This window comes from Montipora foliosa, chromosome 12 (assembly GCF_036669935.1).
Source record: "Montipora foliosa isolate CH-2021 chromosome 12, ASM3666993v2, whole genome shotgun sequence".
Classification (NCBI taxonomy): domain Eukaryota; kingdom Metazoa; phylum Cnidaria; class Anthozoa; order Scleractinia; family Acroporidae; genus Montipora; species Montipora foliosa.
Window position 1 is genome coordinate 40,321,322 of NC_090880.1, and position 27,962 is coordinate 40,349,283.

Here is a 27,962-nt window from a genome sequence, read left to right on the forward strand (position 1 = left end):
GTATGCTTCTCGTGATTTCTGATGTCGTCACCGTTTTGAACTTAAAATGTAAATAAGAGGATAGAGAATAACGAGTCAAGATATAACGGGTTAGAAAGAGCTTTCCTGATGCCGGATTTATTGCGCTAAGACCACGAAAGGAAATATTGTAGGAAATACGTCAAATATACTGGAGCCAACTAAGAGCATAAAGCCATATTTAAGATGAATTAATATACATTGGGGGAGTTCCAGGCACTGAAGATTTGACATCCGGAATTTCTTGTTATGTGGTCTTCCGACTGAAGACCCTCGGAATGGGGCATTTTCGAGTTGTTGTTTGTCTCGGTTTCGAAGTGAGTCTTGGTGCTCAACTATTGTAAGGGAGATTAGTTTGATTTGCATAAGAATACGCAACTCATTTCCATTTGAATATGAACCAGGACTCGCTTTGAAACTGAGGCATGCAGCAACTCGGAAAAGTCAATGTGATCCAAGATTGTTTGAAAGTTGGTTTGCATGGGCTATCTATAGTTACACTCTTTTTCATAAGAAGGACTAATTTTGGGGCTGGGCTGAATGTTTTTATTTTTTGTAATCTGAGCCTGAAAACGTTCTTAACATGTTCGATTACAAACCAAACTTGGTAGTTCTTCAGTGTATCATACAATGAGCTAAGAAAGCCACATTGTTAATGTTAAAAGACGTACCATGTATTTCAGTTAATTGTGTTGCTTGACTACAGTTTTTCAATATTTCTTTCACCTTTATCGTATACTACTCACCAAAAAAAAAACGAATGAGCAAAATATTGACATGCTTTGACTGACTCTCGGCTTAGGTACATTCTTGGTATGTTCTAAAAACTTTGGTTAATCTAAGCCAGAACGTTCTTATAAAAAGGCTCTCTCGTCTAAATTCCCTAACACCACCTAACCCGTGCGAAACAACAATAGAAAAACATGACACAGTATTTGCTATCGTGTGCTAACTGGAGGCCGCACGTTTATTGAGACACGCTAAAGCAACAATTACAAACACAGTCATAGGTGCATAAGGCAAAAAACAGAACCTGGGGAAGAACTAACGAGCATCCATAGGATGAAAAAACCTCACCGCGCTCGTTGCAGCAAATACTGAGGAAAAACCCCGGCCCTATGGATAGAACTCCCCCGACCTGCCGGGCACGGTGTTAAAGAAAAACAATACAAATAATTTAGATCCCTAGAGATCGTGTGACCAACAGACGAGAATTAAAATCGTCTTTAACGTAGCCATCCTTGGCGTTTTCGCTCGCCCAACGACCATGACGCTTCAATAGTCTTTCAGGAATTCCAGCACAAGCTGCTGAGGTGGCTCCTCCAGCTCGTAGGCTATGAAGACTGAGCTTTGAAACGTCTGTTAAACCTTTAAAAGCGTCCTTTACAAGTTCGCGAGCTCTCGTATAGCTAATCCCTTGGCTCCGGACCATCTCTTTCGAACGAGGAGTAGCAAGGGCTCTGAAGAGAGGTAAATCTTCGGAGAGGTCGATCTGCGCAGCTGAGATGTACTCTTCCAAGGCCTTATAACAGGACAAGTCGGTAGGTCTGACCTTGCGATAACGATCCACGCCCCGTCACGGAAGTGATCAGTTTACGACGATTCATCCGCTTTAGATCCAAGAACTGTGCTCTTCACCAGGGAGGCAGTGGGTTGGAGATGCTTGGGGGTTGAGGAAAAGAATTCCTACCACATTTCCGACTGGAACACATCTGCAAAAAGACAAGAACTAACCGACAAGAAAAGAAAGACAAAGAAGATAGGCCATTCGTCTATATTATTTAATGAATTGAGATTAGAAACTGATAAACAGCAATAAAAGTAAATAGTAAATCCAACACAGGATTTTACAAATAAATCCACAGTCATGGGTACAGATAGCCCCACGTCTGACAAAGGGCACAGGTGGTCCCTGAATCACAAATTCAAAACATGTTATAGAAACACAAACCAAGCGACACTTCAAATTCGCTCGCAACTCCCTAAATGCTGGGCACATATAGTCCCGAGTCCGGTAGGGGGCACAGATTGTCCCTTAATCCCAAATTTAAAAAGCATGTCAAATAAACACAAACTATTTGACACCGTAAATTAACTCGCAACTCCATGAAAGCTGGGCACAGATGGTCCCATGCTCGAGGGCACAGATAGTCCCAAAAATCTCTTGGCACAAAAAAGGCCAATACATATTCTCCATATTCTACCAAAATGACAGATCAATTGCGAAAACATAAGCACGCATTCAGAAAATATATGATAATAATAAACACAAACTATTTGACACCGTAAATTAACTCGCAACTCCATGAAAGCTGGGCACAGATGGTCCCATGCTCGAGGGCACAGATAGTCCCAAAAATCTCTTGGCACAAAAAAGGCCAATACATATTCTCCATATTCTACCAAAATGACAGATCAATTGCGAAACAAAAGCACGCATTCAGAAAATATATGAATATATAAAACCACTAGCAGCGAAAAGTTTACTAAATAAACTCCATAAAGACTCAGCACACGCGACTGGACGCAAATCAACTACTTCTCAGTAACGCTAACATCGAGAACTAAAAGAAAGAAAAACAGACAAATTAGCAAAGAAAATCAAGAGTAAGTGCCTCCAGCGAGAACACCAAGATGACTAATCTGCATAAAACACCTTCTTAAATACTCTTACCGAATCCCTTGATAGTTCATAACGACGAGAGCATATTTTTCCGCTAATTATTCAAAACGCGGAAAAATTCATCTCTCGTCTAAATTCCCTAACACCACCTAACCCGTGCGAAACAACAATAGAAAAACATGACACAGTATTTGCTATCGTGTGCTAACTGGAGGCCGCACAGCCCCAAGAGTACAAAGAAAGAAAAATACAGCACGCAAAAGAAAAATGAAAAATACCTAACAATCGAAGTAGACTCTCAAAGCAATCATCCTGAAGTTCAAGTTTTCGTTTCCAAACACGCTATTACAACTGCCGGAAATGTACGCTTCTTTGAAAGAGGGAAGTTCCATCCAATCGACAATGAGAGATGCAAAACGTTCTCCATCTGGACAAATCATCGGCCAAAAGGGGGCGGAATGCCACAAAGGAACAATAAGAGAACCTGAAACTTTACAGTTACTCATATTATGTAAGACACGCAAAATAAGACAGATAGGCGGACAGGGATAATTATTCTCCCCGTGCCAATTCATAACAAAAGCATCTATGCCTTCAGAACCTGGATTCCAAAATATTGACTTGAAACGAGGGAGTTTGGCATTCACATGATTTGCGAAACGATTCTACAAAATGAGGACCCCAAACTGAGTCTATGTGGTGAAACGAAAGTGGAGAAAGGCCTCAGTCGTCTGAATCAAAAATACGACTGAGAAAATCAGCCTGATCATTCTGCGATCTTGGGATCCATTCCATTTCGATCGAAATGCCATGACTACAGCAGATACTAAATATAGACAAAGCTTCGGACTGCAAATGACCTTTACTACTTCCAGACGAAATAATCCGAGGTACATTTTCATTGTCCGTAAACCATTTAACCGGGTTAAACCTGAAAGCTGGTTTACCAAAGAAAGCAGAACAAACTTGACTGCCAAAATCTCTCTAAAAGTAGAGCTAGACCGCATTAAGAGGGGGGTAAAATGAGCGCACCGTCGGCTTCCTGGGAGAGTACTCTCCAGAGAGCAAAGGAACCTCCAACGTTAAATAACGTGTACTTTTACCTTTACCTTACCTCGTGGGACCAAACACCTGACACTAAATCCAAGCCGCACTGCACGAAATAACCACCAAAACCAGAGTCACTGGCATCGGAGTAAATAACACCAACTGCGCTTGATTTAGGAGACATAACCTTGCCATTAATAGAGTCAATATTGTTCAACCGAAAGGAAAATTCATAACGAGCCTCAGGAAAGACGTGCAAGGGCTGATCCCAAGAGGATCTACATTCAATCGCTCCATAGCAGTTTCTTGTAAACAACCTGGTAATATTGCCTGCTGCACAAGCCATAGAAATAATTTGCCCTGTAAGTGAAGCAAGATCTCTGCCTAATAATTTGTTTATTTTTGGAGACAAGAAACGAGGGAAGATTTGAGCTTATGGATGCGAAACTCAGGAATTTGAATTAAACCTTCGCCAAAATCTAAAATAGATCCCAGGAAAAACTAACCTCTGAGAAGTTTCCCAAATTGATCTGTAGTCGTTAACTGTGAAACCAGATGAAGCAAGATCATGACGAACTGAATCGCTGAGAATTCTGGAACGTTCTACAGACATATTGCCTCCAATACCGTCATCGAGATACATTAAAATAAGATGTCCACGACCTCTCCAGTATTTCATCAATGGATGAACTACTTTGGTGAAGACATAAGAAGCTGAAGTCAAACCAAAATGCAAAACCTTAAATTCGTAAAATTTCATACCTCCATCAGAAGAAGGCCACTTAAACGACAAAAATTTCCTGTGTTCCTCACAGATATCAATGTAGTGATAGGCTGACTTGAGATCAAACGAAAAAACAGACATCACCGGAAGAAACATTTGAAGAACTGTTCTCAATTATTCGTACTTGACAGACTTCTTCACGATAAATTTGTTAAGAAAAGATAAATCCAAAATAAGGCTTGGTTTGCCTGACGACTGGCCAGCGACGTGTAAGAACTAAAAGAAAGAAAAACAGACAAATTAGCAAAGAAAATCAAGAGTAAGTGCCTCCAGCGAGAACACCAAGATGACTAATCTGCATAAAACACCTTCTTAAATACTCTTACCGAATCCCTTGATAGTTCATAACGACGAGAGCATATTTTTCCGCTAATTATTCAAAACGCGGAAAAATTCATTTAATAGAAAAGAGTGTGATTGTATTTGCTAACTAACATAATAATATACATGCAAAAATTTTAGCGTGTTGATTGGCTGAGAGCACGTCAAGTAATCCCAAACAGAGTGAAAAAAGTGAAATTAGTGCAGACAGTTGAAATTATTGCAATAAAGGTGAAATGTTTGCATGTATATCATTATAAGTAATCGAAGATTTTTATCTTGCAATTTGGAATAAATAATCACTTGTAAATTTCTTCAGTGTTCGTCTTTGAAAAAAAATACTGGTACTTTTTTAAGAAAATAACACAAACAGCGGTGATAAACATTGTATTCCAATGCATTTTTTATAAAACTTGACGTTTCGTATGCTAGTCAACATACATTTTCAAATGTGACCGTTACAATTTTTGAAAACGATATATATATATATATATATAGGGAGTCTGTAAGTCGATTTTCTCGTGGAACAGTGCTCAATACGTTAAAGCAGAGCGGAATAAATATTTTAAGAGGAAAAAAGTACGCAACTACATTTCCCGACAAGCCTGTTTCGTGAATCGCTTTACTCTTCAGGGGTTTAATGAAAGAATATTCATGTGACTATCGTGTATATACTAGGAGAATTTGCATAATCGATTACGCGGTAAACTTAAAAAGTTAAAAGTTCAGCTGTTGCGTAGCAACGCTTTGTTTCTGTGTCGGCATGAATAATCGATTATGCAAATTCTCCTAGTATATACACGATAGTCACATGAATATTCTTTCATTAAACCCCTGAAGAGTGAAGCGATTCACGAAACAGGCTTGTCGGGAAATGTAGTTGCGTCCTTTTTTCCTCTTAAAATATTTATATATATATATACAAAACCTTTAAACAGTGTTCAATTGGTTAACCTAACGATGAACTCGCAGTAAGAGGATCCACAGGATACAATGTCTAGACGCGAATTTGTAGTTTAGTGTACGTAAATTGGCCATCCATTTTAATAATTCTGAACATGAAATTTCACAAATTAATTTCATCATTATCGAACAAATTAGGTCTTTTGAAAATTCTTTACATCTTGAACAATTGTTACTCACTAGGGAGGCCTATTGGACTGCGCAATTATTTACCCTTAATCCTCATAGTCTTAACAAAAGGCGGGAATTTAGATCAAAACACCGCATTAATTACTACAATTGAGTAGTTGTGAGTTGACATTTTCCCAATATGATGCATTTTTATCGATATGTCACCTACAGTTCTTTATCTTCGATTGTTAAATCCATGTCACCTTGTAGCTTCGACCTTTGTTATAGTTCTTTATTTGTCTTTGATTGTCAAATCCAGGTCACCTTGTAGCTTAGACCTTTGTTTTGTTACGTTTCCTTAATTTCAATATTTCTGTTCCGTGTATATAAGCCGCTGTTTTTGTGATTTGCAATCATTGTAAATAGTTTTTTTTAGTTTTTAACTTTTAACCTGAAGAAGGCCGAACGGCCGAAACGTCGTGCATTAAACCTCGTCCAGAACAGTCAAGAGTTTGTCTCTTCGTCGATTTTTTTTTTACGTACACTAAACTATATATATTTAACAATTATTCCACGAGCGCGCGTTGGATATGAGAAGTTTAGAAGTACGAAATACGAGTGAAAAAAGCGAGAAAATCCTAGCGAAATCGAAAAAAGTCGACGAAGATGCGATGTTGTGTAATACCTCGTGGTCAGACAGACGCAGGCTCATCACAAAAACATTTCTTACCTTTTCGCGTATCTCTAAGCTTCGAAAGTGATCCAAACTTTCCACAAAAACGTTTTTCTTTTGCTTTATACCGAAAGAAATTTCGCTTTCTGGCGTAAACGTTTTTAGTTTAGCAACGCTAAGCGCAATCATTTACCATATAAGGTCAAACTAAGGTATATGAGTTGATAACCGAGATTGAGTGAACCAATCAGAGCACGAGAATTGCATCATCCGAGGTTGAGAATTTAATAAATATATTTAGCCGTTAGCAGTTTTGCCGTTTGCCGTAGCGACAAAAACAAACTTTAGCATAAAGTTCGGCATTTTGCGGGAAAAACGCACCATGTTGAAATTATTGTTTTACCTTACATGTTTAAAGCATTCAAAAACATAACTTATAGGTTGAAACGTGAGTTCCTACAGAATTTTAAAGTGAAAAACGCTGCGGTAAATCGCTTACCTCGAGAAGGGTAGGTTAGGGTATTGAGCCGTTAGAACTTGAACCGAAAACTGCAAACTCGACCGCAAGACCATGTCACGTGACACTCGGACATTCACCGGGCCGTTTGCCATTTTCCGAAAAATACTAGATGCTAAATGTCTCTAATGACCTCAACGACCGCAGGATTGTTAAATTTAGGTAACTAATGCTTAGCGGCTTTCCAATGCTTCAAGAAACTTAGTCCAGATATGCCTTCCAACAACCTTGCCTCCAACAAAACGGCTTACATCGGGGAGTGCATGGTCGACTAAGTTTAAACAATAGTACAGTGGTAAAACCGAGGATTGGAACAGATAGCATTAAAATAGATTTTGTCACCATCGGAACAGTTAGGATTTATTCTCTCCAGTGTTTCCCTCCGCAGGTACTCCGCGGATATTAGGACTAAACAGGTTCTAAGGCGATCATTAGATAGCAGCGGATCTAGGGGGAGGATGCATGGGCTGCCTCCCCCCCCCCCCCCCTTCCTTCCCCCGCACCTGAGATGACCTACGGCTTTCTAATCACCATTCAGCTACGCCATTCCTAAGTCGTGCACCCTCTCCTAAAGAAAAATTCTGGATCTCCCCCTGTTAGATGACACTAGGAGGCCTTAACCTTATTCCGGCACATTTATACCTGGAATAGAGATATTACACCTTCCAGGAACCGGCCCCATTAGACTATTTTCACAGATGAAGCTTTTTTTTAGACGAGCTCTTGAATAAGATTTGGCTTGCACAAGTGACCATTCTCAATCCCATAGGAAATAAGTTTTCATGCAAGATTTGTGATTAGCTGGAAAGGTTTGGTTTCAGTCAATCTAAAAATCATCAGTCGGTCTCTAAAGATACAATGAAATCATGGGCTCTTGATGCCACTTTAAGACATTAACACGACGTATGTGAAGGAACGTTTGGCTATGGCGGCCATGTTGAGTGGCAAGGGATTGAAACCTTTTGTTTTCACCACCGAAACTCCTCCCAAACATTTCAATCGAGGCTCGGGGGTACGAAACCTATTGTCTATGGCCCAATATGGCCGCCGAGTGAATAAAGCCCATTTGACTACAGACCTGAATAGTACTGACTTCGTCTTGCTCCAAAAAGAACAGCCTATAGGAATTAGGCCCTAATCTTTTGTCTTTACACTCTGTAAGCGGTGCCTCTATTTTATTTTGTGCCTTTATTTTTTTTATTTTTTAATTTAATTTTATTCTATTTTATTTTAAAAATTTTATTTTATTTTATTTTATTTCATTTCATTTCATTTCATTTCATTTCATTTCATTTCATTTCATTTCATTTCATTTTATTTTATTTTATTTTATTTTATTTTATTTTATTTTATTTTATTTTATTTTATTTTATTTTTTGTCCACGGTTGCTTGCTTCAAAACTCTCTATTTTAGTACTTACAGCAGCCTGGGTTCTTCTTGTGCAAATTGGTGGTATACTGATGTTGACACCTCGTTACGCTCAAAACTTATTGTACCAAGTTTCCGGTGAAATTATTTCAAGTAACTCATATCGAAGTAAAAAGGAAGATATTGTCAGGAGCATCTAACGATGGCTCGTCTTGTTTCGGTACAGCATTGTTTGTCGTTTCAGTGATGACAAGTCCAAGCAGAAGTTGCAACCAATCCCTTTTACCCAAGTTATGTATAGATTGTACTCTTAACCAGTCTAACGGGTTTCTCTGTTTTGACATGGCAGCTGCATTTAAGATTACCCAAGTTAAGCCAGTTGGGGGTCATTAAGAAATCACTACACGCTGAATGGAATTAGGGGAGTAACTATGTTAAATCTTCCGGCAAATGTTTTATCTTAAAACAAATGAAATCGGGATTTATTCAAAAAGCAATGGGAAAAATTATTCTCGTCACTAACTTGTTCTGCGAGCACATTTTTAGCGCATAAAACGCCATCCGAACTGTTGAAAAAACAGCGATATCGAAAAAAACGATCTTTTTAATTACTCTTACAAGTTGTAACTTATCGCTCTGTTAATGATGAAAATGATGAAAAAAAGGTTAATTGGATTAACTTGAATGATTGATGGATTATTTCCGAATGGAAAACGCCACGTTTTTCTGGCGTTTCGCAAGCATAAACTAAACGATGAAATGCTATACTGCAGTCTGGACTCCAACTGTGATCGCAGTCTCGGTACGGGTGATCTATTTTAAAAGGCGGGAAACTGGAACCTTGCGCAGTTGAAACGATACTTGTCACTGTCGGAGTTTCCCGCTAGATCAAAACAAACGCGAAATCAACCGGGAAAGTTCCTTAATTAAGTAGAGAGGGAATATGTATTTGGGAAGAGCAGACAATAACTACAACAACTGTGTGCCTTCGAAAGCCACTACAGACCGTGAAGAAAATTATTACGCAACGTTGGCTCAAGGAAAAGAGTTTCTAAATAATGCTGCGTTAACAATGAGCACTACCAACGTCTATGATGCTAGCAAGCAAGATCTTCATTTGGAGCCGATGTATATCGACGTTGTCTCTGAAGTACCTACAACAAGAAACTTATCTCGACGATCAAAATGCCTCATCTTTTGGTTAATTATATTGGCGCTGGTTTCATTAAGCTCCCTTGCTTTCACTGCTTTCATCTTTTACAATTTTGGCATCATCAACAAGAGCATAACCTCACCTGGAGACCGTAGCCAAAGTGTTGCATTCAACGGTAAGAATATTTTGTCATAACCACTTCACATTATGGTAAGCGAAACAACGAGAGAAGAATGGTCAACTTTTTTCTTTTCATGAGCAATGCGCTATGTTCCATTCTCAAACCCAAACATTCGTCCAAGCTGCTACAAACAACTTCATCATATGCACATCTATAAAGAATTGTCTGTTTTGTATGCACAATGATGCCATTGATAAAAACCGAGAAAAGTTTTAAATCTTTAAACGTATGAAAGAATGAGGGAAAATATCCAGTTTTTCCTGTTAGTAAGAGAAATCACGAGTTTAAATGAAATTAAATACGTCGTAAATATAAACATTTTTACCCTTGATGAGTTCGACCCCGTACCGTTAGGATGTTGGTCACGTGCAGTTACGACTGCCGCAACATCGGGAAAGATTGTACTTTGCTCGTTCGCTTTTCCGGAAAAAGCTGCGTGTATTCTTAGTTTTCACGTGACGTCACAGTACTTTCCAACCCTTTTTAACACTTGACTAGTGCTTTTTAACAGCTGGAAACCGTATATCATCGCACGGACATTTCGCGATGAAAAATTTCAGGTTTGCCGATTTTTAAAGGCAGGTCTTGGTTGTCGGAAACGTTTCAATCAGACGCAAAGTATATCCGGTGGGCATAAAATGAGCAAATGTCCATTGAGGTGTAAATCACGATAAATATTGCGGCTATGCAATTCGATGAGGTTGTTAACGGTCTCGTAGGTGTTTATTTTCCCAAACAAAAAGTGATCTTCTTTTTCTTGACCTAGCTATAGCAAATTGTTTAATTTATGACGCGTTGTTCTGAGAACGAATCAATTCGGCTGCAAAAGAAAAAAGCTGGAGTAGGATTATCGCCACAATAAGTCACTATTATCTATTATTTAATTAAATTCATCATCATTCCACCTCTAATTAAGCTATTAGCAGCATAATTTTACTTGACTCACTACAAACATGACCAAATCAGTAAGCCGCTGATACCTTACGAAAACAACGGGGTTTTGGAGGGGGTGGAATGGAGAAACACTTGATAAAAATTGTTGTTCCCTTTGGTCAATGCAGAATTATTTTTAACAATCTAACATCCCTTTCTCGAAGCCGCCGAAAGCCACGTAGCTAGACGGTCATGTAATTGACTGTCGCTCTATTAAGCAAACAGCTTATGACTGTGACTGAAGTGCTTCCAAGAGTCCATTGTTTTACATGCTGTCAAAAGCCGCATTTCTTTCCATTTCTCTCTTCTGGTCTTGTTTGGTTCTTACCATGGAAGACAAAAGTTTTATGACGCAAAAGAAATAAGTCTTCCGGCAATTTTTTCGGAGGGGCAAAAATTCATCGTCACGGCAAATGACCCAGATACGATAAAAGGCGGTTTACAAGCGTTTCTGGGGGGAAAAAAGAAGAAGCAAATTGAGGAAAGTAATGTAGTTTACTTTACGGGCAACCAACCTATTTAAAACTACCGTGGTACTCTAGCTTGGCAGAAAAACAAACAATTCGACTTAGGCGCACTGGCATGAACTTTGCACTTTGGACTTTAGACTTGAGGGAGTGCTGAAGGCTTGTCGAGACAGGTTGGAAGTCATTGGCAGTTACGAGTTCCTTTAAATTTACTACCACTTCACTAAACGTTCCTGAGGAACTTTGTACGTACTTATTTAAGCAGTGGATACAACAAAACGTTCTATTGCGCATGTGTAATGCTATGCCAGAAAATCGGCTTTTTGACAAGAACTGATGAATTCATTCAGTTGTGCTCTTTTCTAGGCGTTTGACTTTGTAATAAGTAGATCACGTTCTTTGTTAACTTGACTTGAGCCGGGTTGAAAAAGAACCACTTGGCGCTTTTTTAAAATCGCGTTTTGATGTTTCCTGTCGTGGTCAACACACCAAGCTATACCGCCTTTTGCATTGGTCTTCTTTGTCTGCCAAAGCTTACTAACAATCACATAAGTGTAACAGAAAACGCATCTTCTGATTAAATCTGAGGTCAGGCTGGCCAGATTAACTTTCAAAGAGGCTTCCTTGTTTGTCTCTGACATGTCGGCTAAATTACGCTGCAAAACGAATAGGTACCCAAACATCTATGTATCTGTTTCCTGATGATGACTCAAGGCGGACCCGCTCGCCAGCCACTCATATTTGGAGCAGATGACCCCTGAGCTAACCGAACTTGAACGCTTCAAAAAAGCGCATAATGTTCTGGTCGAGAGTGTACACCTGTTGCTCAGTCATTTGAGCATCGGACTTCTATGCGAGAAGTGTGAGTTCGAAGCCACCGGACTTAACTTCAACCGGAAATGGATACTTGGATAAGAAAAGTAAAACCCGTCCTGCAACCCACTTCATTGCTCATAAATTCCGAGGGACTCTTTACAAACTTCCCTATGTTGTGGTGTGGCCTATCTTTCCAGCAAAAATAAATGGCTGGTCCAAAAAAAAAAGGTTTATGCTTTATCAGGATGTCTCAGCAGAAACCGCCATCAAGGGACTTTGCCGTTCGCTGAAAATGTAGGCGTAGAAGCAATATTTCTTAAGAATGATATACTCCGCTATACTTCGTTCGTAGCGTTCTGTTTAGAGTGTACAAATACGCGCGGTTACAATTCTGAAGTATCTGGCATATCTCGAATTTGGAGCAAATGATCTAAACTTTTATAGCTCTTGGCAACTCGACATGTTCTCTGATCCAACAATTTTAATTGTATTGAGATCATGAAGCTTTTAAGCTCTGCCGGAATTAAAACTCGTGTCGGACATTCTTCCAGTTACTCAACTTATAGGCCAACTGTTTCACCCGCAGATCATCCGGCAGATTTTAAAGTAAATCTCATATCCAAATAGTGTGAACCGAACCTCAAAGTTATCTTTTCCCTTTACTCTACTGTACAAAGGCGTTAGCTAGGCCATGCTCTGGAAAAATACTTCCCTTGAATGTTCATGTAGCGGCCTTCTGACGCTCCAAGTGATAAGGCGTTCTTTCATACTTAAAACATACTTGAAACCTTAAGTAAAATCTTCTTTCCACACAACTATCTGTTATGGAATTTCAGTAATCCTCTTAGTCTCCATGAGCTTTATCAAGATAAAACTCTAAGTAATATACTCTTGAGTCAATTCTAAAATAGATTCTTGGTTTTCACCCACGTGACAAAGCGGCCATGTTGGTTGGCAATACAAACACAATTTCTTTTGGTTGTGACTAGAATTAGGTGAGACACTTAGTTTTGTGTATAGAAAGTACCAAACGATCTTACTAAAGTTTTACTAAGTTTAAATATGGTGCCACCAGAACAATTGAAAACTAATCACTAGAGATCAGTGCCTGACCCAACAGTTATTCTCTGCGTAAACAGAGTGTTGTTTGTCTGCCAAAGCGGGTTAACACTGAGGTTGTCAGGAATTGCCACGAACGTCACCAAATGTCTCACCTTATTCCTTTTCGCAGAATTTGCATAATAATCAAGTTCACTTCCCAGCGGCCTAGCGGAGAGTCTTGCCAACCAACATGGTCACCAGGACGTCACATGCGAACCAACAATACTGTTTTAATTTTCCGTTGTTCGCTTTCAAATCAGACATTGTTACCTCGTTCTTAAATCAAAACCCAAATTTCCTCCTCTCAGTCGAATATGGTGCGGAAGAACTCTTTACAAAACAACGATTTAATCTTGACCAAACTATCATAATTGTACACGACCTCGCAAAGAACCGCAATGCTAAATATCACATCTTTTCTATTTTTCAGGCCAAAATTATTCAGGCGAATTAAGAACTGGGCTTGCCTCTTTGAAAACTGATTACGAAGAGAAAATTAACCAGCTTTCCCAACAAGTGACTTTCCTCAGAGAAAAACTGGTAAGTAACAAATACAACTGAAATAGAAGCGCACAAGGTGACGCAAAGTTGGTATTACAGATGATCATGTCCCTTCATGCATCTTTGGCACAATCCTAAATGTTTAACTGTGATTTCAGGGATTACCAAACATTCAACGATCATTTAAAAACAATTACACTTCACCAACTTAACTGTTTTTTCCATACGTTAGTGTTTGATGTTTGTTTGTTTGTTTGGTTTTCTTTTTGTTATTTATTTGAGCAGATTGAAGTTTTGGCAGCTATTCAGCTGAATGTGGACCTCCTATGCCCACCGACCCATACTCTTCCTAAGGACAGGCACAACCATAGTTAATCTAGGGACTGGTTATGAAACCCTGGGAATTTCAAAAGCAGGAACAATACAGTCGCAATTAGATATTGAACCGACCTTGACCCTGCAAAATCTTTTGTTTTTGGTTAGCAAGTTAATTTCGAATAAATTAGTCGGAGCTTTTGATTGGTTATCCTGCCGAAATAAGTGTTTTTGTCGGGTTTTGTGCAGGGTCAAGGCCAAAAAAGCGAACAAAAGCATGAAACAAAGAAACTTGTCGAGTTTCATAACCAGCCTACATCTATTAACTATGGCACAACACAGGGAACTCTATCCCATACTATTCTCGAATAGTGAAGAGTAATTGGTCTTTAACATCCCACGGGGAACTTAAGAATATATGAGATATTTGTGGGACGGGGCCTACGGTTTATAGTCCTTGTCCGAGCAGACTTGAAAGTCAAACCATTTGCAGATGAAATTACAGAGGTAGAACTTTCTCCCCAATTATTTTAAGATTCTGAGTTTTGATTCGGCCAGGGTTCGAACCCGTGAGTTCCCGCATGGCAACCCAATGCTCATCCAACCGAGCAGCTGGTTTGTGAAACCCATAACTGAATTATTCTCGGTACAACAAAGCACGAGAAAAAAATTAGTTCAAAGCTTACACGCCCCCCATCCAGTTCGGCTTATTTCTAATGGTCCGTCCCTTATATGGTCACGTTCAAAGTCTTCTCGCAACAGGGTTATGAGCTGATAACCTGCCATTATCAATCAATTAAACTTATAATCCTCCTTTCAATGACACCATGAGCATCTAGTACTTGGTGACTCTTATTTACAACCTCTTGCATGTTCATTTCGTAGGCTAATATCAGTAAAATGCCGGGACCACCCGGGCAAAATGGTCCCATGGGACCTCAAGGCCCGTCAGGACCACCAGGCTTGAAAGGTAGAGACGGATTACCGGGATTACCCGGAAAAGCGGGGGCACTAGGACCAAAGGGACCACCGGGTCATAACGGCATTAATGGCATTCCTGGATCCCGGGGTCCCCCTGGTCCCCCTGGTTCCCCCGGACAGAGAGGTGCTGGGAATTTCAGCTCTTGCAATTACAAAACCTTCGTTTCAAATGTAACGGCAGGTGTGACTGCCTTAACTGACGCGTCCATATTGGAGACTAAGGTGAGATTTTTTTTCTCTTATCGCTTCTCTTTTAGTACGAAAATTTTCATATGGTGCTCCTTTTTTAAACATTACCAGGAGTCCTGACATTACTTAAACCGCTAAATTTGGGTCACAATATACAATACAATACAACATAGTTAATAGATGTAGGCTGGTTATGAAACTCGACAAGTTTCTTTGTTTCATGTTTTTGTTCGCTTTTTTGGCCTTGACCCTGCGCAAAACCCGACAAAAACACGCTTTTTTCGGCAGGATAACCAATCAAAAGCTTCGACTAATTTATTCGAAATTAACTTGCTAACCAAAAACAAAAGATTGTGCAGGGTCACGTTCAGGGGCAACCAACGACCAATTTGTTGTAAAATGTATTATTATAACCCAGTTAATGAAAATAAATGTTATTAAGGCATTTCCAGGTGTTTTTCAGTGTTGCTGGGAAAAAATTATCTGTTCCTTTTTCCCAGCAAGACACACAAGAAATTTCCCAGCCAGCTAGATAAAATTGGTTGGTTTCCCAGCCAGCTGATCAAATTTATTTCCCAGCCAGGAATTCCGCGCGCTTTGAAATCCCTCGATCCAAAACGACCGAATAAAGGCGACAAAACCGGGACAAAACAGGTTTTTTCCGCAAGCGCAATCACTCTGACCAGCCGTCGTATGTTTGTGACTACTCTCTGGGAGAGGGAAGGGGTCCTCCTTTTTTTTTTTTTTTTTTTTTTTTTAGTCGTCCTCAGTCTTCAGAGTTTCTACAGCCAGCTCGGGTTGAAATGCTAGAAAAAGTCAGTAATTCCCAGGCAAGACCTCTATCAATAATAAATTTCCCAGCCAGCTCATCAAAACACCTGTATTTTTGCCAGCCAGCAAGATTCCTCTGGGGAACAGATTCGTTGGGTGCCCCTGGCTGATGGTAAAGATACTCAGTTTACACAAAATGCAATTTTATTATATCTCTCAGCTAGTACGCGCGCTGCGATTGGCTAAATTAGTAGGCTGACCAGCTGTCCAGTCCGCTAAATTTAAAATTTCGATAAAGCATTATCTAGCAAGTTTTTCATGTCGTTTCTGTTACATAAACTTGTAAAACTGTTTGAATCTTCCAAGCAACTATTTCAAACGGCCAAGAAGATTTAGTTTTTCTGATTTTGACACGGCAATCTTTGTGGCAGTTGAACCTTCCGCTTGACTTCGACTACTTTCCTTGCCTGCGCGCCGGATTAACCTCCGAGATACAATAAATATCTTGTTTTTTTCCCTTTCAGTGATTTATGGCCGCGCACTTCGCGCTTTGGCCATAAATCAACGGGAAAAAACTCGGTCCGTAACTTACCGGTAGGTAGAAATAAGGTAGAAATAAATTTATCAAATCTTGTTTTGCCGTTTGCCACCTACAGGGCAAGAAGATAATAAGCGCCTCGTGTTATTCAAACGATGCCTCCACACATGAACTGTTACATTCCAAAGGACAAGATGGTTTGCCTAAATACAGTTGTGTTTGTAATGGTACACGCAAGGCACTTAAATCAAACGAATTAATGTCCTGCAAAATAAATTACTGGGAATGTGAACTTTGAGCTCTCTCCGGCTCAGCCTTTCACCGAATCTGGTTGTAGCACTGGTTATTAGATTGACCCGACGAAATTCTTGGAGTGTACATGAGCTAATTTTGACCGACATGGTATTATATGAGAAGAATTAGCGATAGTACAGTTGAATGAGTGAGTCTTTCGACAAAACCAAAGATGCATTGAATTTGAAGTCAACATTTTCCTTGATTTAACAGACATCTCTTCACACTTATAATCATTTAGGAACAAAGAAAATCTACATTGGGTAGAAAGAGTTAATGTACAGGTTTTTTCATGCAAATCCCAGATAATAGCAAAACCTTCAGCTACAATAAGCGACCAAAGTAGTTGAGACTACTGAAAAGACCACCATAAGGAAAAATTCATCTTTACGTTACATTTGCATTCAGTCCCCACTCCCTTCCCCATTCAATGTTGATGACGGAAAAAGTAAGTCGGTGATAAAAAAACAACATTGTGAATGGATGAGGTGGGTAGGTTAGAACGATTAAGGGGCGGAATTTCTCCAACAAGGCAACATTCCTAAAAAGGGGTAGGCTTATTGCAGGCCGCACTTTTGTATACGACCTTTCAACGTTTTAGTTGTCAGAAGTAAAACAACAAAAAACCCAAAGAAACAATTGAACTACGTTAGAATTACTTAAATTTGACTAAGGCTTTCGTTCAAGTGAGAGAAAAAACGACCTCCCTTTTGAGTAAAACATTAGACGTTTCTGTATCATATGTATAGGCTTGGCTTCCTGAAAGACTACTTGAAAAACGAAGTGAATTTCATCTAGTCTTAAACCTTTCATTCGTTTTCAAAGAGCTTTTTTACATCACTTGTAAAGCCCTGCATTGACGAATCGATGTATGAATAAACGAATAAAGAAATATGTATATAGATATATATTATAATTCTGTAGGTAAATAAATAAATGTAAAATTTATTTTTGTAAAGAGAATTCAAAGTGTATTTTATCTGTACAGAAAATTAAGTGGGGACGAAGAAAGTTGTCCTTTAGTTTCATGTGTCTTCTTTGCATGTTAAAAAGCTGTCAGTGAAAATTTTTCGGAACTTGTAAATAACGAACTTTCTCAGGGTTTCGTGTCTCGGAGCTTTCAACTTCCATATCTCTACTTGGAGTGATCGCAGACAGTCTATATTTTAATCGGCTTCCCAGCCAAGTATGGTGCCACGTAGCCAATCAATACACAATGTCTTTGTCTACGTCAGAGAGGCATAACTTACAAAAAGAGAGTAATTGAATCCTGAAATGATTAGGTCTGTGAAAACGTTCACTCAATTAAGTGGGGTTACTAGTTGCTAGCTCTGAATGCTGAACTCTTGAAACTTCCCCGCGATGTCATATCTTATGTACACTGTAAAGCAAATATAAGAATTTAAGCCAATTTTGTTGGTTTTATGTAATTTCAAAACGAAAAGATTGTAAAGATCACTATTATACATCATTGTGAAGAGACCGTAGATTTTAATTAAGCAAGTTATGTACGTTGCAACTGCTGTTAAAGAATCATGTATTGAATCGATTAAATGGATACAATCAAGTTAATTTGCTCACAGAAAATCAGTGTCTGTTTTTTTGCGTTTTTAAGAACGTGTTTTGGCGTGTTATGGCTGATTCGTACCGGTCATCACCGTGCAGTGGACGACTTAGTATTGAGCATTCCTCTGCAACTCTACTTCTTCTCCTGCACATCTCCCACGTTTTCCTCCCTATTTCCCTCTTCAAGAGCTATTAGCGAGTCAGATGTGTTCGAATTTTGTAAGCTGAGAATGGGTTGCGCAGAGGTAAACCGTTACAAATATTGCCTCGTCATTGAGTTAATTGCCTGGGGAGCGCGCAGTAGGGAAACAATTAAATATATGAAACATTCCATTCTATACAATTCAGTCTTAATTCAATCCTAATTCGTTCCGCGTGAGTCTCACGAGACAAGTGTTGTTTATTTTTTTAATATATCGCCTAAACATAGACACCCAAACAGGAAATGTCTTGGAATGAGGAAAGGACATTCTTGATCAAAACACTGTGCTGTGGGTTTGGGGAGGGCACATCCACTTCAATCGATGACAGAAGCGGAAATAAGCACTTACATCCAATGCATGCCACGCTTTAATCTCGAGGCTTGAAAAGACCAAGAAATGACGAAATTATGATCAGCGCGTACAAATTACAAAGGTCATTTTTCTGGGATGTGAAAAAATAACGGAGTTTGTTATTGTCAAGTTCTGGGCAAAGTCCAATTAATAAAACTAAGCGCAGATGTTCCCTTCCAAATTTCTGGTTTCTGGGTATCAAAAGTTGTTGAGAGGCAGGGGTAGTAGAGTTTGGAGAGTTTTCTTGCCAAAACCCAACACAACCCACCCCGGCCGGCGTTCATTCAGCTAAGTTGTCAACTGGCCGAGTACAAAAAGGTTTCTTTTCTCGACAGTGTGAAAAGGCACAAAAGGGTTGAAAATAACTCCTGAACTGATTAAGCAGTACCTTCGTTTAGTAGGGAAGAAAATGATGAAGGCCTCTTATTTATTTACTTCAGGACATGCGTTCGACTGGGAAATCGATTTAGATCGAACACAAAATCGGAAAATGGACTTTGCCTTGGATTTTGCAATTTAAAGCATTTCCCAGCATTCCAGCTGAGGAAATCTAGATTTCTCAATCACGAAGACCTTTTAATCTCTCATCAAATTCCCACATGCTACCTTAGGAAAACAACGTACTGAAATGTCGCAAAAAATGTAGCACGATGGACTGCAACTTATGTGAAGACGGTTTCGGTTAAATAATCGCGCGCACAAGCAGTCTTACAATGCTTTTTGCGTATACTAATAGAGGGACATGCTACCAACGTAAACCTAAACAAAATCTGTTAAGGGGGCTTAAACCTGTTTCAACACGATCAAGAAACTGTACCTAACAACCCTTTATCAAGCAGCTATGTTGTGGTTTCCTTAAAACAGCAGTTGTTGCAAAACAAGACGTGCTTACTTAGTAGTGTGACGAAAAGGTTGCCATAGAAATATCTTGTCTTTAGAACTTATATCCCAAAAACGAACTATGTGACTATCATTTCTTTCCGCTGGAAATTAATTAACAGGCTCACTTGAAACTCTTTGCAAAGTTTAAAAAATTCCCCTGGAGCGGATTCGGAGCTACCTTCACAACCAGAATAGTTAAGGTGGCTCTGAATCTACTCCAGAGAAATTTTACTTTGCTAAGAGTTTCAACTTAGCCTGTAGATCACTTTCCAGCAATAAAAAAATGTTCGTTTTCGAGCTTTAAACGTTTTCAAACAAAATATTGGGTGCTTTTTTCCAGTTGCTATGGTGACATTAGGCCACAACGTGAGTGCATCTTGTTACGCAAAATTGCTGTTTTATATGGTACCGTAATATTGCCGTTACTGCTGATGCACAAGGACAGTCAGAATTAGAGGCAAGATGTAAAGGTGGTTGTTCGTTAAACGATTCCTCATCATTTTCATCATTGTCTTGCATATGAAATTTCAAGTCTTCATTTTCCTGATCATTCAAAGAATCAAAGGAATGGACAATATTGTTGCCTTCACTGTTCCTCAAAGCTGCCAGTGCTTCTGAAATAGCATCTGCATCAGGTTCAAATGTTGCTCTATTTCGTTCAACAACAAGCTGCACTTCAGATTCGCAGAATTTTGATGCATATGTTTCTTCACTGCCAATAAGAGTATCTTCTTTTCTCCATGGATAATACAGCATGAGTAGGTAATGAAAATACTTTTCAGGTTCTTTTGTCTTGTTTGGTGTATAGTACCGTACCACAGCTTTAATTTTCCTGCATTTCATGACTTCATTAGTGTTAAGTAATTTAATTTTGGGAGGTAACAGGCTGGTGACATCAGTATTTGTGGTAAACTGAACATGTAATTCTGTTGCCTTGTCTGTAAGAATTTCTGGTTGTGTATCATTTGTTGTAGCATCAGTTTTGTATTCTTTGTAGTAGTATGCAGCAAATTCAGCTAAACATAAGTTATCAACAGCAGGGATTGTATATGGTCTGATGCTATACCGTTCTATTATATTGGATTTGAAAATGTCTGTACTATCATCATCTAATTCATCAAGTTCTGGCTGGGTCTTTGCGACTCTAACTCTTTTCTCAGGCAAATCAGTGCTTACAAAAACTGTTTTCGGAAAAACTTTTCTAAGCCAAAGTTCAGGCATACACCTGTAAACACATTCTTGAGAACTCACTTCCCTTGTAGAGAGAAATGCCGCTCCTATTTTCTTCAAACTGTCCCTAATAGTCAAGTTTGACTCTTTAGCCTCTTTTGCTGCATTCATGATCGCCTGTGAACATTCAGTTTCATCTTTTGTGAAGTATGAACAAACATATGTTACACATTTGTAATGATTAAAGACAGGTTGCAAGTCAACATTAGCTCTGAAACCTTTTAACCCAGCAACAAAATAGTTATTGATGAAACAGCTATCAACTGGTCTTTTAAGGTGCAAAGCAAAGTCTGAATCACCAGACACAGATAAGGCCCAGTAATATTCTTCTTCTGTAATACCTAATGAATTCAGAACTTGTTCTTCTGTTTTAATGGGATCATACTCTGGCTTATTTGGATTTAACACTTTGTCTATTTCTTCTTTGACTAAACTTAGAACTTCATTTCTTTTGGTTAACAACTTTGTTTTTAATTCTTCATTCAGTTCTTGGGAGAGAGGCTCTGCTACAACTGTTCTCTTTGTGAAGAACTGACCAAAATTAAATCTGCATGGAATATTTCTGTATTTTCTACAAGTCTTTGAGTGATTATGCTTTTGATAAGTTCCAACCAATTCATATAATCCAGAGTCGACATGATTATCTGGCAGGTATGCCTGAACTCGAGCATCAATAAAATCTATGTAGTCTTGTTTCGTTTCATGTGTTAACCTTGGACAATCACTTGTCCATATTAATGCATGCAGATGGGGTGACCCTCTCATTTGAAATTCAATTCGTAGAGCATAATGGACTACTTTACCAATAGGATTTGGGCTAGTGAGCAGTATTTCCGTAAAAAATGTTTCAACCCTATACTGAAAATGCTTTGCCACAACAACAGGGTTTACATCAAGCATAGAGCACCTTTCATTATAAGACAATGCTTCAATTTCTTCTTCAGTTATATTATGGCCTTGTGTTCTGCCAATAATCTGAAACAACTCAGGCCATCTAAGGTCAGCACAAGACAATGTCATAAACCAGGTTGGAATGCCAAGCTGTTTCACCATGGCTAAAATTTCATACATAAATTTTTGCCAGTATGGCGGTGTCCCTGGGATTTGTCTTAGAAATAAATAGGCCTGGTCTTGACATATAAGATTTTGTAAACTTTGGACATTGGATCTTAAACATGATGCAGTAAGAGACTGTCCATGAACTTTTCTGAGAGCTATATTAATACTATCCGATACTTTTTTCTGTTCTATTATAAACTGTGCAAAAAATAAATACTCAGGATTCATTGCAAACCTGCTACTATAATGTAAAAGCCGCGCATTGAAGTATTTTGTGGGTGATAATTTAACTGCTCTCTCTACTGCATAACCAAATCTGCCCTTTGGAAATAATACTGGAAATGCTAGTTCTTCACAAAGTGTGTCAGTCATGAATGAAACTGGATGTTTATTTTCACCTGGAGCAATATTGAAAATTTCATTTCCAGTGGACTTTGAATTTCTGTTTTGCTCCACATTCACAGGATAGTTTGGTAGAACTGACTGTAAACATGTTTCAGTAGTGGGTGCCCTAAACTCGTTCAAAGGATCATCTCTTTCTTCCTCCTTTTGATCTACTGCTTTCTGTTCACAAGAGACATTGATGTCTGGAGACATTTTGCCTTTGTTTTCTGAATTACTTTGCAGCTGTAGCTTAGTGAGATTGGTGTCAATGTTTTCAATATTAACTGTTATGCTTTTGTACAAAGGGTTATTCAATGTGAGCCAGTTAAGGGCATGTAGCACAAAGTCAGGCCGTACAGCTTGAAAATAAACATGACTTCTAAAATCAAGCTTCCGTTTCAGCCTTAGCATAATTATTCCTGACCTTTCAGGGGTCTAGGCAAAACACTGCACGTCCTATCACATTCTATGGGCACATTACAGATAGCTCCTTTAATTTTTCGTTGCTGACCTTTGGGCATAACTACTATTTTTTCAAAAACAATGCGCTGAGCTATAAAAAATCTGCTCAAGTTTTTCTAGACATTGTAGTTCTGAGGGGATTTCATCAACCATTAATTTATTTTGAACAGCTTGGCATGGCATTTGTCCTTTAGACAACTTAGCATTACATGTTTTACAGATGTATTCCTTGTTATCAAATGACTTTTTCCCTGTAAAAAAATCCTGAATGGCATATTTATTTAATTCTCTGACTGTTTTTCTATAAAGAATTCTATTACACACAGAACATATGTAGTAAGGGCCTTCTCTGATTTTTTTTTGAAAACATGTGAGACAGGAATCAAAGTCATTATGTACAGTAGCTTTTTGTAGTTTTGCATTACTTTTTACTGCCTTCCTCTTTGCAAACAATTGTTCTTTTTGGTTGCTTTCCATGTTTTGATAAGCTTGTCTTGTTTTATGTAAAAGTTGTTGTTTTTCAATTGCATCCATAGCTCTATATTTTTCTGCACAGGAAGTAAGAAGATTTTGTTTCTCATTTGCATCCATAGATTTATATTTCGCTGCACAAGCACTCAAAACATTTTTCTTTCCTTTCTTGTAATGCTGGTGACGCTTATCCAAGCGGATCTTTTTGTTTGCAGGTTCAAGTTGTGCATAACAGTTTCTCCGTTTAATTGCAATTTTGGTTTTCTGGTTGGAAGACTTATGGCATTTCAAAATCTTTTGTTTTTCTCTTTTCTCTAATGGACATGTACATGATACACACTGAATATAATACTCTGTTTCATGACCATTGAGCTTGATAGTTACATATTCACAGACTCTTTGAACTAAGGAATTTGCATCACTTTCTTTATGTATATCAAGCTCTTGATTCTCATTCAAGCAAATTAAGAAAAATGTTGCATTTCTGCTGGTTTAGTGATAAACACAACTAAAACACATCATGGGAAAATGAAGCAAAAATCCTGTATTCATAATTGCACTTTGCAAAATCAATCTCTCAAGAACTAATTTACTAGAAGGGAAATTGGACGAAAGAGTCCCCTTGCTTTTAAGAACAAAATTCACATTAATATTGGCACCATATATACTAACATTTTGTGGTAGTTGACTGGATTTTTCCTGATACTTGGTGATTTCAATAAAGAAAGCGTTTCCATGTTCAACAATTGCATCTGATGTATCAGAATTCCAATAATTACAATGTTTGATCACCGAAAAACAAATAGCATAAAAAGCAATAGCACAGCTCTTTGTTATACAGCCAATATCACTATTATCAACACTACAGGTGGGTTTATCTGTTGAAGAAGTGCCAAAAAGCAAAGTATTATAATCTTCCTGCAAAGTTTCACAACGCACTGATTTTTTTTGTATATTCATAATTATTGTTATTTTCATTATTATTATTAACACCAATTGAAGACTTTTCAAATATGCCAAAAAACCAGCCATTGAAATGCTCATCCAAAAGAGCCTCAAATGAAGTGTAATTCCTGACTGCAGCACACATATCATCAATGTACACCCAAGAAGTGTCATCTTTTAAAGCCACTGTAAAATGATGATTAATACATCGAACCATCCCTTTGAGTACATAATATTCACCTAATACATTCATGGTCAGAGGGAAAATTATTTGATTTATAGAATTTGGTGAGAGTTCTACACTTAAAAATGTGGGAAATGTAACAACATGTTGCAGCATCGAAATATCCCCAGAATTTTCTTGACACAATTCACAATAAAGTGTTCTGCTACTTGGTAATATAATCTTCAAATTGGTTGTAATGCAAGTTCAGGGAAGTTATATAAAGTACAAATATACTTGTGTTCTTTATAATTGCATTGTTACATGATGAACAAATAGATTGATTACTCTGCTGTATAAGAAAGAGGGATTTTAATTCCTCGGTCATCACACCAACTGTATTCAATGAAAATATGTCACTAAATACGGCATCTGCAGACATTGATGCAAAGGTAACTTAAGTCATCTCGCCACCAGGAAGACTCGCCACCAGCAAACTCGCCACCAATATGCAATCAAAGTCGCCACCACGACGAGTTATCTCGCCACCATGCTGTTCCTTAATTTTTTAAGTTAAACTTTACCGAGTTTGTCTACTTGATGTATCTAAAATTAAAAGGTAAAGTAAGTTACACGCTGGACTGACTCACGGACAAAAAATGAAATAGGAAAGACATGTAATCTTTCCTCTCCACGAAATTAACGTTGTTGTTGTAATGCTGAACGAAACAGTTCTTTTAAGAACTCTATGGCCAAATTCGATGATAAACAGATCATTGCCATGCTCGCAGAAATGAGAGACAGCCCACCGCCTATCTCGCCGATCAAGTCTCCGCAGAAAAACCGCTCTGACTCGGAAGACGAAATTCCATCGTCCCAACCAGCCTCCACACGTCCAAATGCGATAGCAGGCACCAAACGAGCCAGCCCAACAGACAAAATCCAGCCGTCACAACCAGCCCCTAAACGTCCCAAGACGGAAATGGGCTTTAACAATCTGCGCAACAAGATCGCGTACATTGAGACAAGGCGCGCCAAGACAAATAAGTCCGTCGCTGTTCTGAGAGAACACGCCAGCAAGGGAACCTGCCCAATTGGTCTACAATATCGGCCCAAGCCACACCTCAGACCAGACAAGGACTTTCAAACCTGTCTTCAGCAGATCTGTTCCAGAGCTGAACAAGACCTCCTCCGACTTATGATCCGTCAACAGGAAAAAAACGTCAGCGCAGTGACAGCATTACAACAACAGCGATTTCAGTTTTTTAAAGTGCGTTGCCTTAAGTAGTTTGTAAATATTGTTACTTATTTGAAATTTGTAATAAATCATGACAAGGACATCATTTAGTGGATGCTGTGTTGATTTTTATAAGGGGAAGACTCGCCTTGATCCGTTAATAGTTTTCATAATCCAAGCCTAATATGATATTTTCCAAGGCGAAATTTTTATTTCGATCGATCAGTTGGCGCATTTCCCGGTTTTCAAAACTTTTCCGAACTCCTCACTGTAAAAGCTTCGTTCCCCCTTAGTGATTCCAACATTCAAACGCTCTTCGGTGATGCAATTTTCCCTTTCGTAAACAAGCGATGCCATTTAGACGAGAAAATTTCACTGTCAAATTGCGGAAAAAATACTTAATCTAGGACTAGAAAAAAAAATTATTAAAGTTGATGGGATGATGTCGAAATTGGTTCAACGATTTGCGAGGAATTGTACTTAACCTCTACCCTACCAAAGCTAATCCTGACAAATATTTGTAAGCTAACCTATAGAAACCATGCCACACTATTACTATGCCGGTGAGTGCTATAATGACTATAATAGCTCTGACTAGAGTCACCAAAGCAATACGAGACGGTGATGCCTTGGTGGCGATTTGGTGGTGGCGAGATGACCCTTGGTGGCGAGTTAACTGGTGGCGAGTCTTCCTGGTGGCGAGGTGACCATAAACCGTTTGAGATAACGTAAGGATTAAAGCTTCCATCTGAAGCGTGAGGAATTCTTCTTGACAGATACTTTCCCCTGTATTTGTAAACATAGATGGCAGAATGTTGAAAACAATATGAACATCGACTTGGAATTTTACCATCAACACTATTGAAATTCTGGTTATGTAATGTTAGTAAAAATATCACATAAAATAAACACAAAATAGTCCTTGTCGATACAAGACCAGCATTTGATCCAAATACCAAAACGTAACAATAACGAGCATGTACTATTTTACTGGGAAAAATGCGCTGTGGACCAGGGTTTTTCTCTATGTCCCTGCAGAGGTTGAACTTACAATATGCCATGCGGTGGACCAGACTTTTAAAAACATCCTTTAATACATCCACATCGTACCGAGTATTCATGATTTTGAAGTTAACTTTCATTTTGCATTTACCTGTTCTTCCACAGTCTTGCAGAAGTTCCAACATGGCGTCTATGATCTTTGTCAAATCTTCTTCTTTGTCCCTGTCACCTTCAGAGTAGTTCTCAATAAAGCATCTCCTTATTAAAAAATTAGTATTTCGACATGCATTGCTTTCAATATTTGCATTCATTTCAGTTTCATTTGAGTTCATTTGAGTTTCTTTCAGATCGCGGACCGGCCCGTTTCGAAACTGACGCTCGACATTTTTTAGTGTGGGTCTACCGCGAACGGCCTGTGCGTTTGTATGTGTTTTGAGCGTCCCAAGAAGAAAGCGATTAAGCCCACGCAACATCTTCCGCATGGTCGACAGACACTCGAAGGCTGACAACTGAAGAAGGAGGGTTATCAATCACGTAGCTGAATGCTGCTAAGAATATAATGCTTTCCAACTTTGACCAGTGTAAACAGCGGCAGGTGCCTTCTATTGTGCATTGCCCAATCAAAAGATCGCCACGTGCTCTATGCTGTATATTACGAGCACAAAAAGTCAACAATCATCCGAAGCTAATTGCCATACCAGACTACGTACAGACAGAAAATTAAGCTCCCCGTTTCAAGTACGGGACTTTGTGGCCGGGTCATTTAATTTAGTACGCTTTTTTCGTGCGCCTAATATTTACAGCTGAGGGCTCGGATTCGAGTCACTAAAAAGGAGTCCAGAACTACGGTACGGAGTTGTACCCCGGGTTGCAAATGCAAACAACGAAGTCCAATTAGGGTTCTCATGATAAGGAATGTTTAACTAAAAAATTCCACGGATAAGGGACATTTGGGCGTACAATAAAGGAGATGCGGGATATTTAACAAATTACGGACGCATTGCGTACATGTGTTTTTTTTTTGGTTTTTTTGCCGTGGTCCGTCGCCCACTTATTTAGTTTTCTAAAAGGTTTTACAAATTTTCTAAGTCATTCCGATAGTTAACTGGGATTTACAATGTTTTTAGGCGAATCCGGTAAAGATTTACAAAGGCGATCCGGGAAGTAACCAAAATTCGCTGATCTAACGAAACTTTCGGTGAAGATCAGTGTTCTATATTATTTCGAAACAAATTTAACGTACATGTGGTAATACAGTAATTTGACACCGTGTTTGTTTTTCCGCAACTGTCAACTGAGTCGTTTTCGTTTCTCAGGCGTCAAAATGTACCATGTCGATAT

At 38.8% G+C, this 27,962-nt stretch overlaps 1 protein-coding gene and 1 long non-coding RNA gene across 7 annotated transcripts; one reads left to right on the forward strand and one right to left on the reverse strand.

The window, feature by feature from the left end:
- Positions 1-440: 440 nt before the first annotated feature.
- LOC137980057 (uncharacterized) lies at positions 441-27,302 on the reverse strand. Of its 5 annotated transcripts, none has more exons than XR_011118431.1 (4): positions 26,773-27,302; positions 16,427-16,484; positions 2,920-4,688; positions 441-2,582 (listed from the first exon to the last, which is right to left on the reverse strand). It is a non-coding gene; the product is annotated as an uncharacterized lncRNA (long non-coding RNA). The 5 variants fall into 5 exon arrangements; XR_011118430.1 differs by lacking the exon at positions 16,427-16,484 and having other exon boundaries at positions 444-2,582; positions 2,920-4,048; positions 4,195-4,688; positions 26,773-27,298; XR_011118433.1 differs by lacking the exon at positions 16,427-16,484 and having other exon boundaries at positions 448-2,582; positions 2,920-3,131; positions 3,756-4,688; positions 26,773-27,292.
- On the forward strand, positions 9,197-18,263 carry LOC137980053 (uncharacterized). 2 transcript variants are annotated; one of them, XM_068827404.1, is made up of 4 exons: positions 9,197-9,754; positions 13,508-13,617; positions 14,779-15,096; positions 16,491-18,263. In XM_068827404.1, exons 1-4 carry the CDS (start codon positions 9,370-9,372, stop codon positions 16,668-16,670), a joined length of 993 nt encoding a protein of 330 aa, XP_068683505.1. In that variant the 5' UTR covers positions 9,197-9,369; the 3' UTR covers positions 16,671-18,263. The 2 variants fall into 2 exon arrangements, with proteins under 2 accessions (XP_068683505.1, XP_068683506.1); XM_068827405.1 differs by lacking the exon at positions 9,197-9,754 and adding an exon at positions 13,239-13,394.
- Positions 27,303-27,962: the final 660 nt, after the last annotated feature.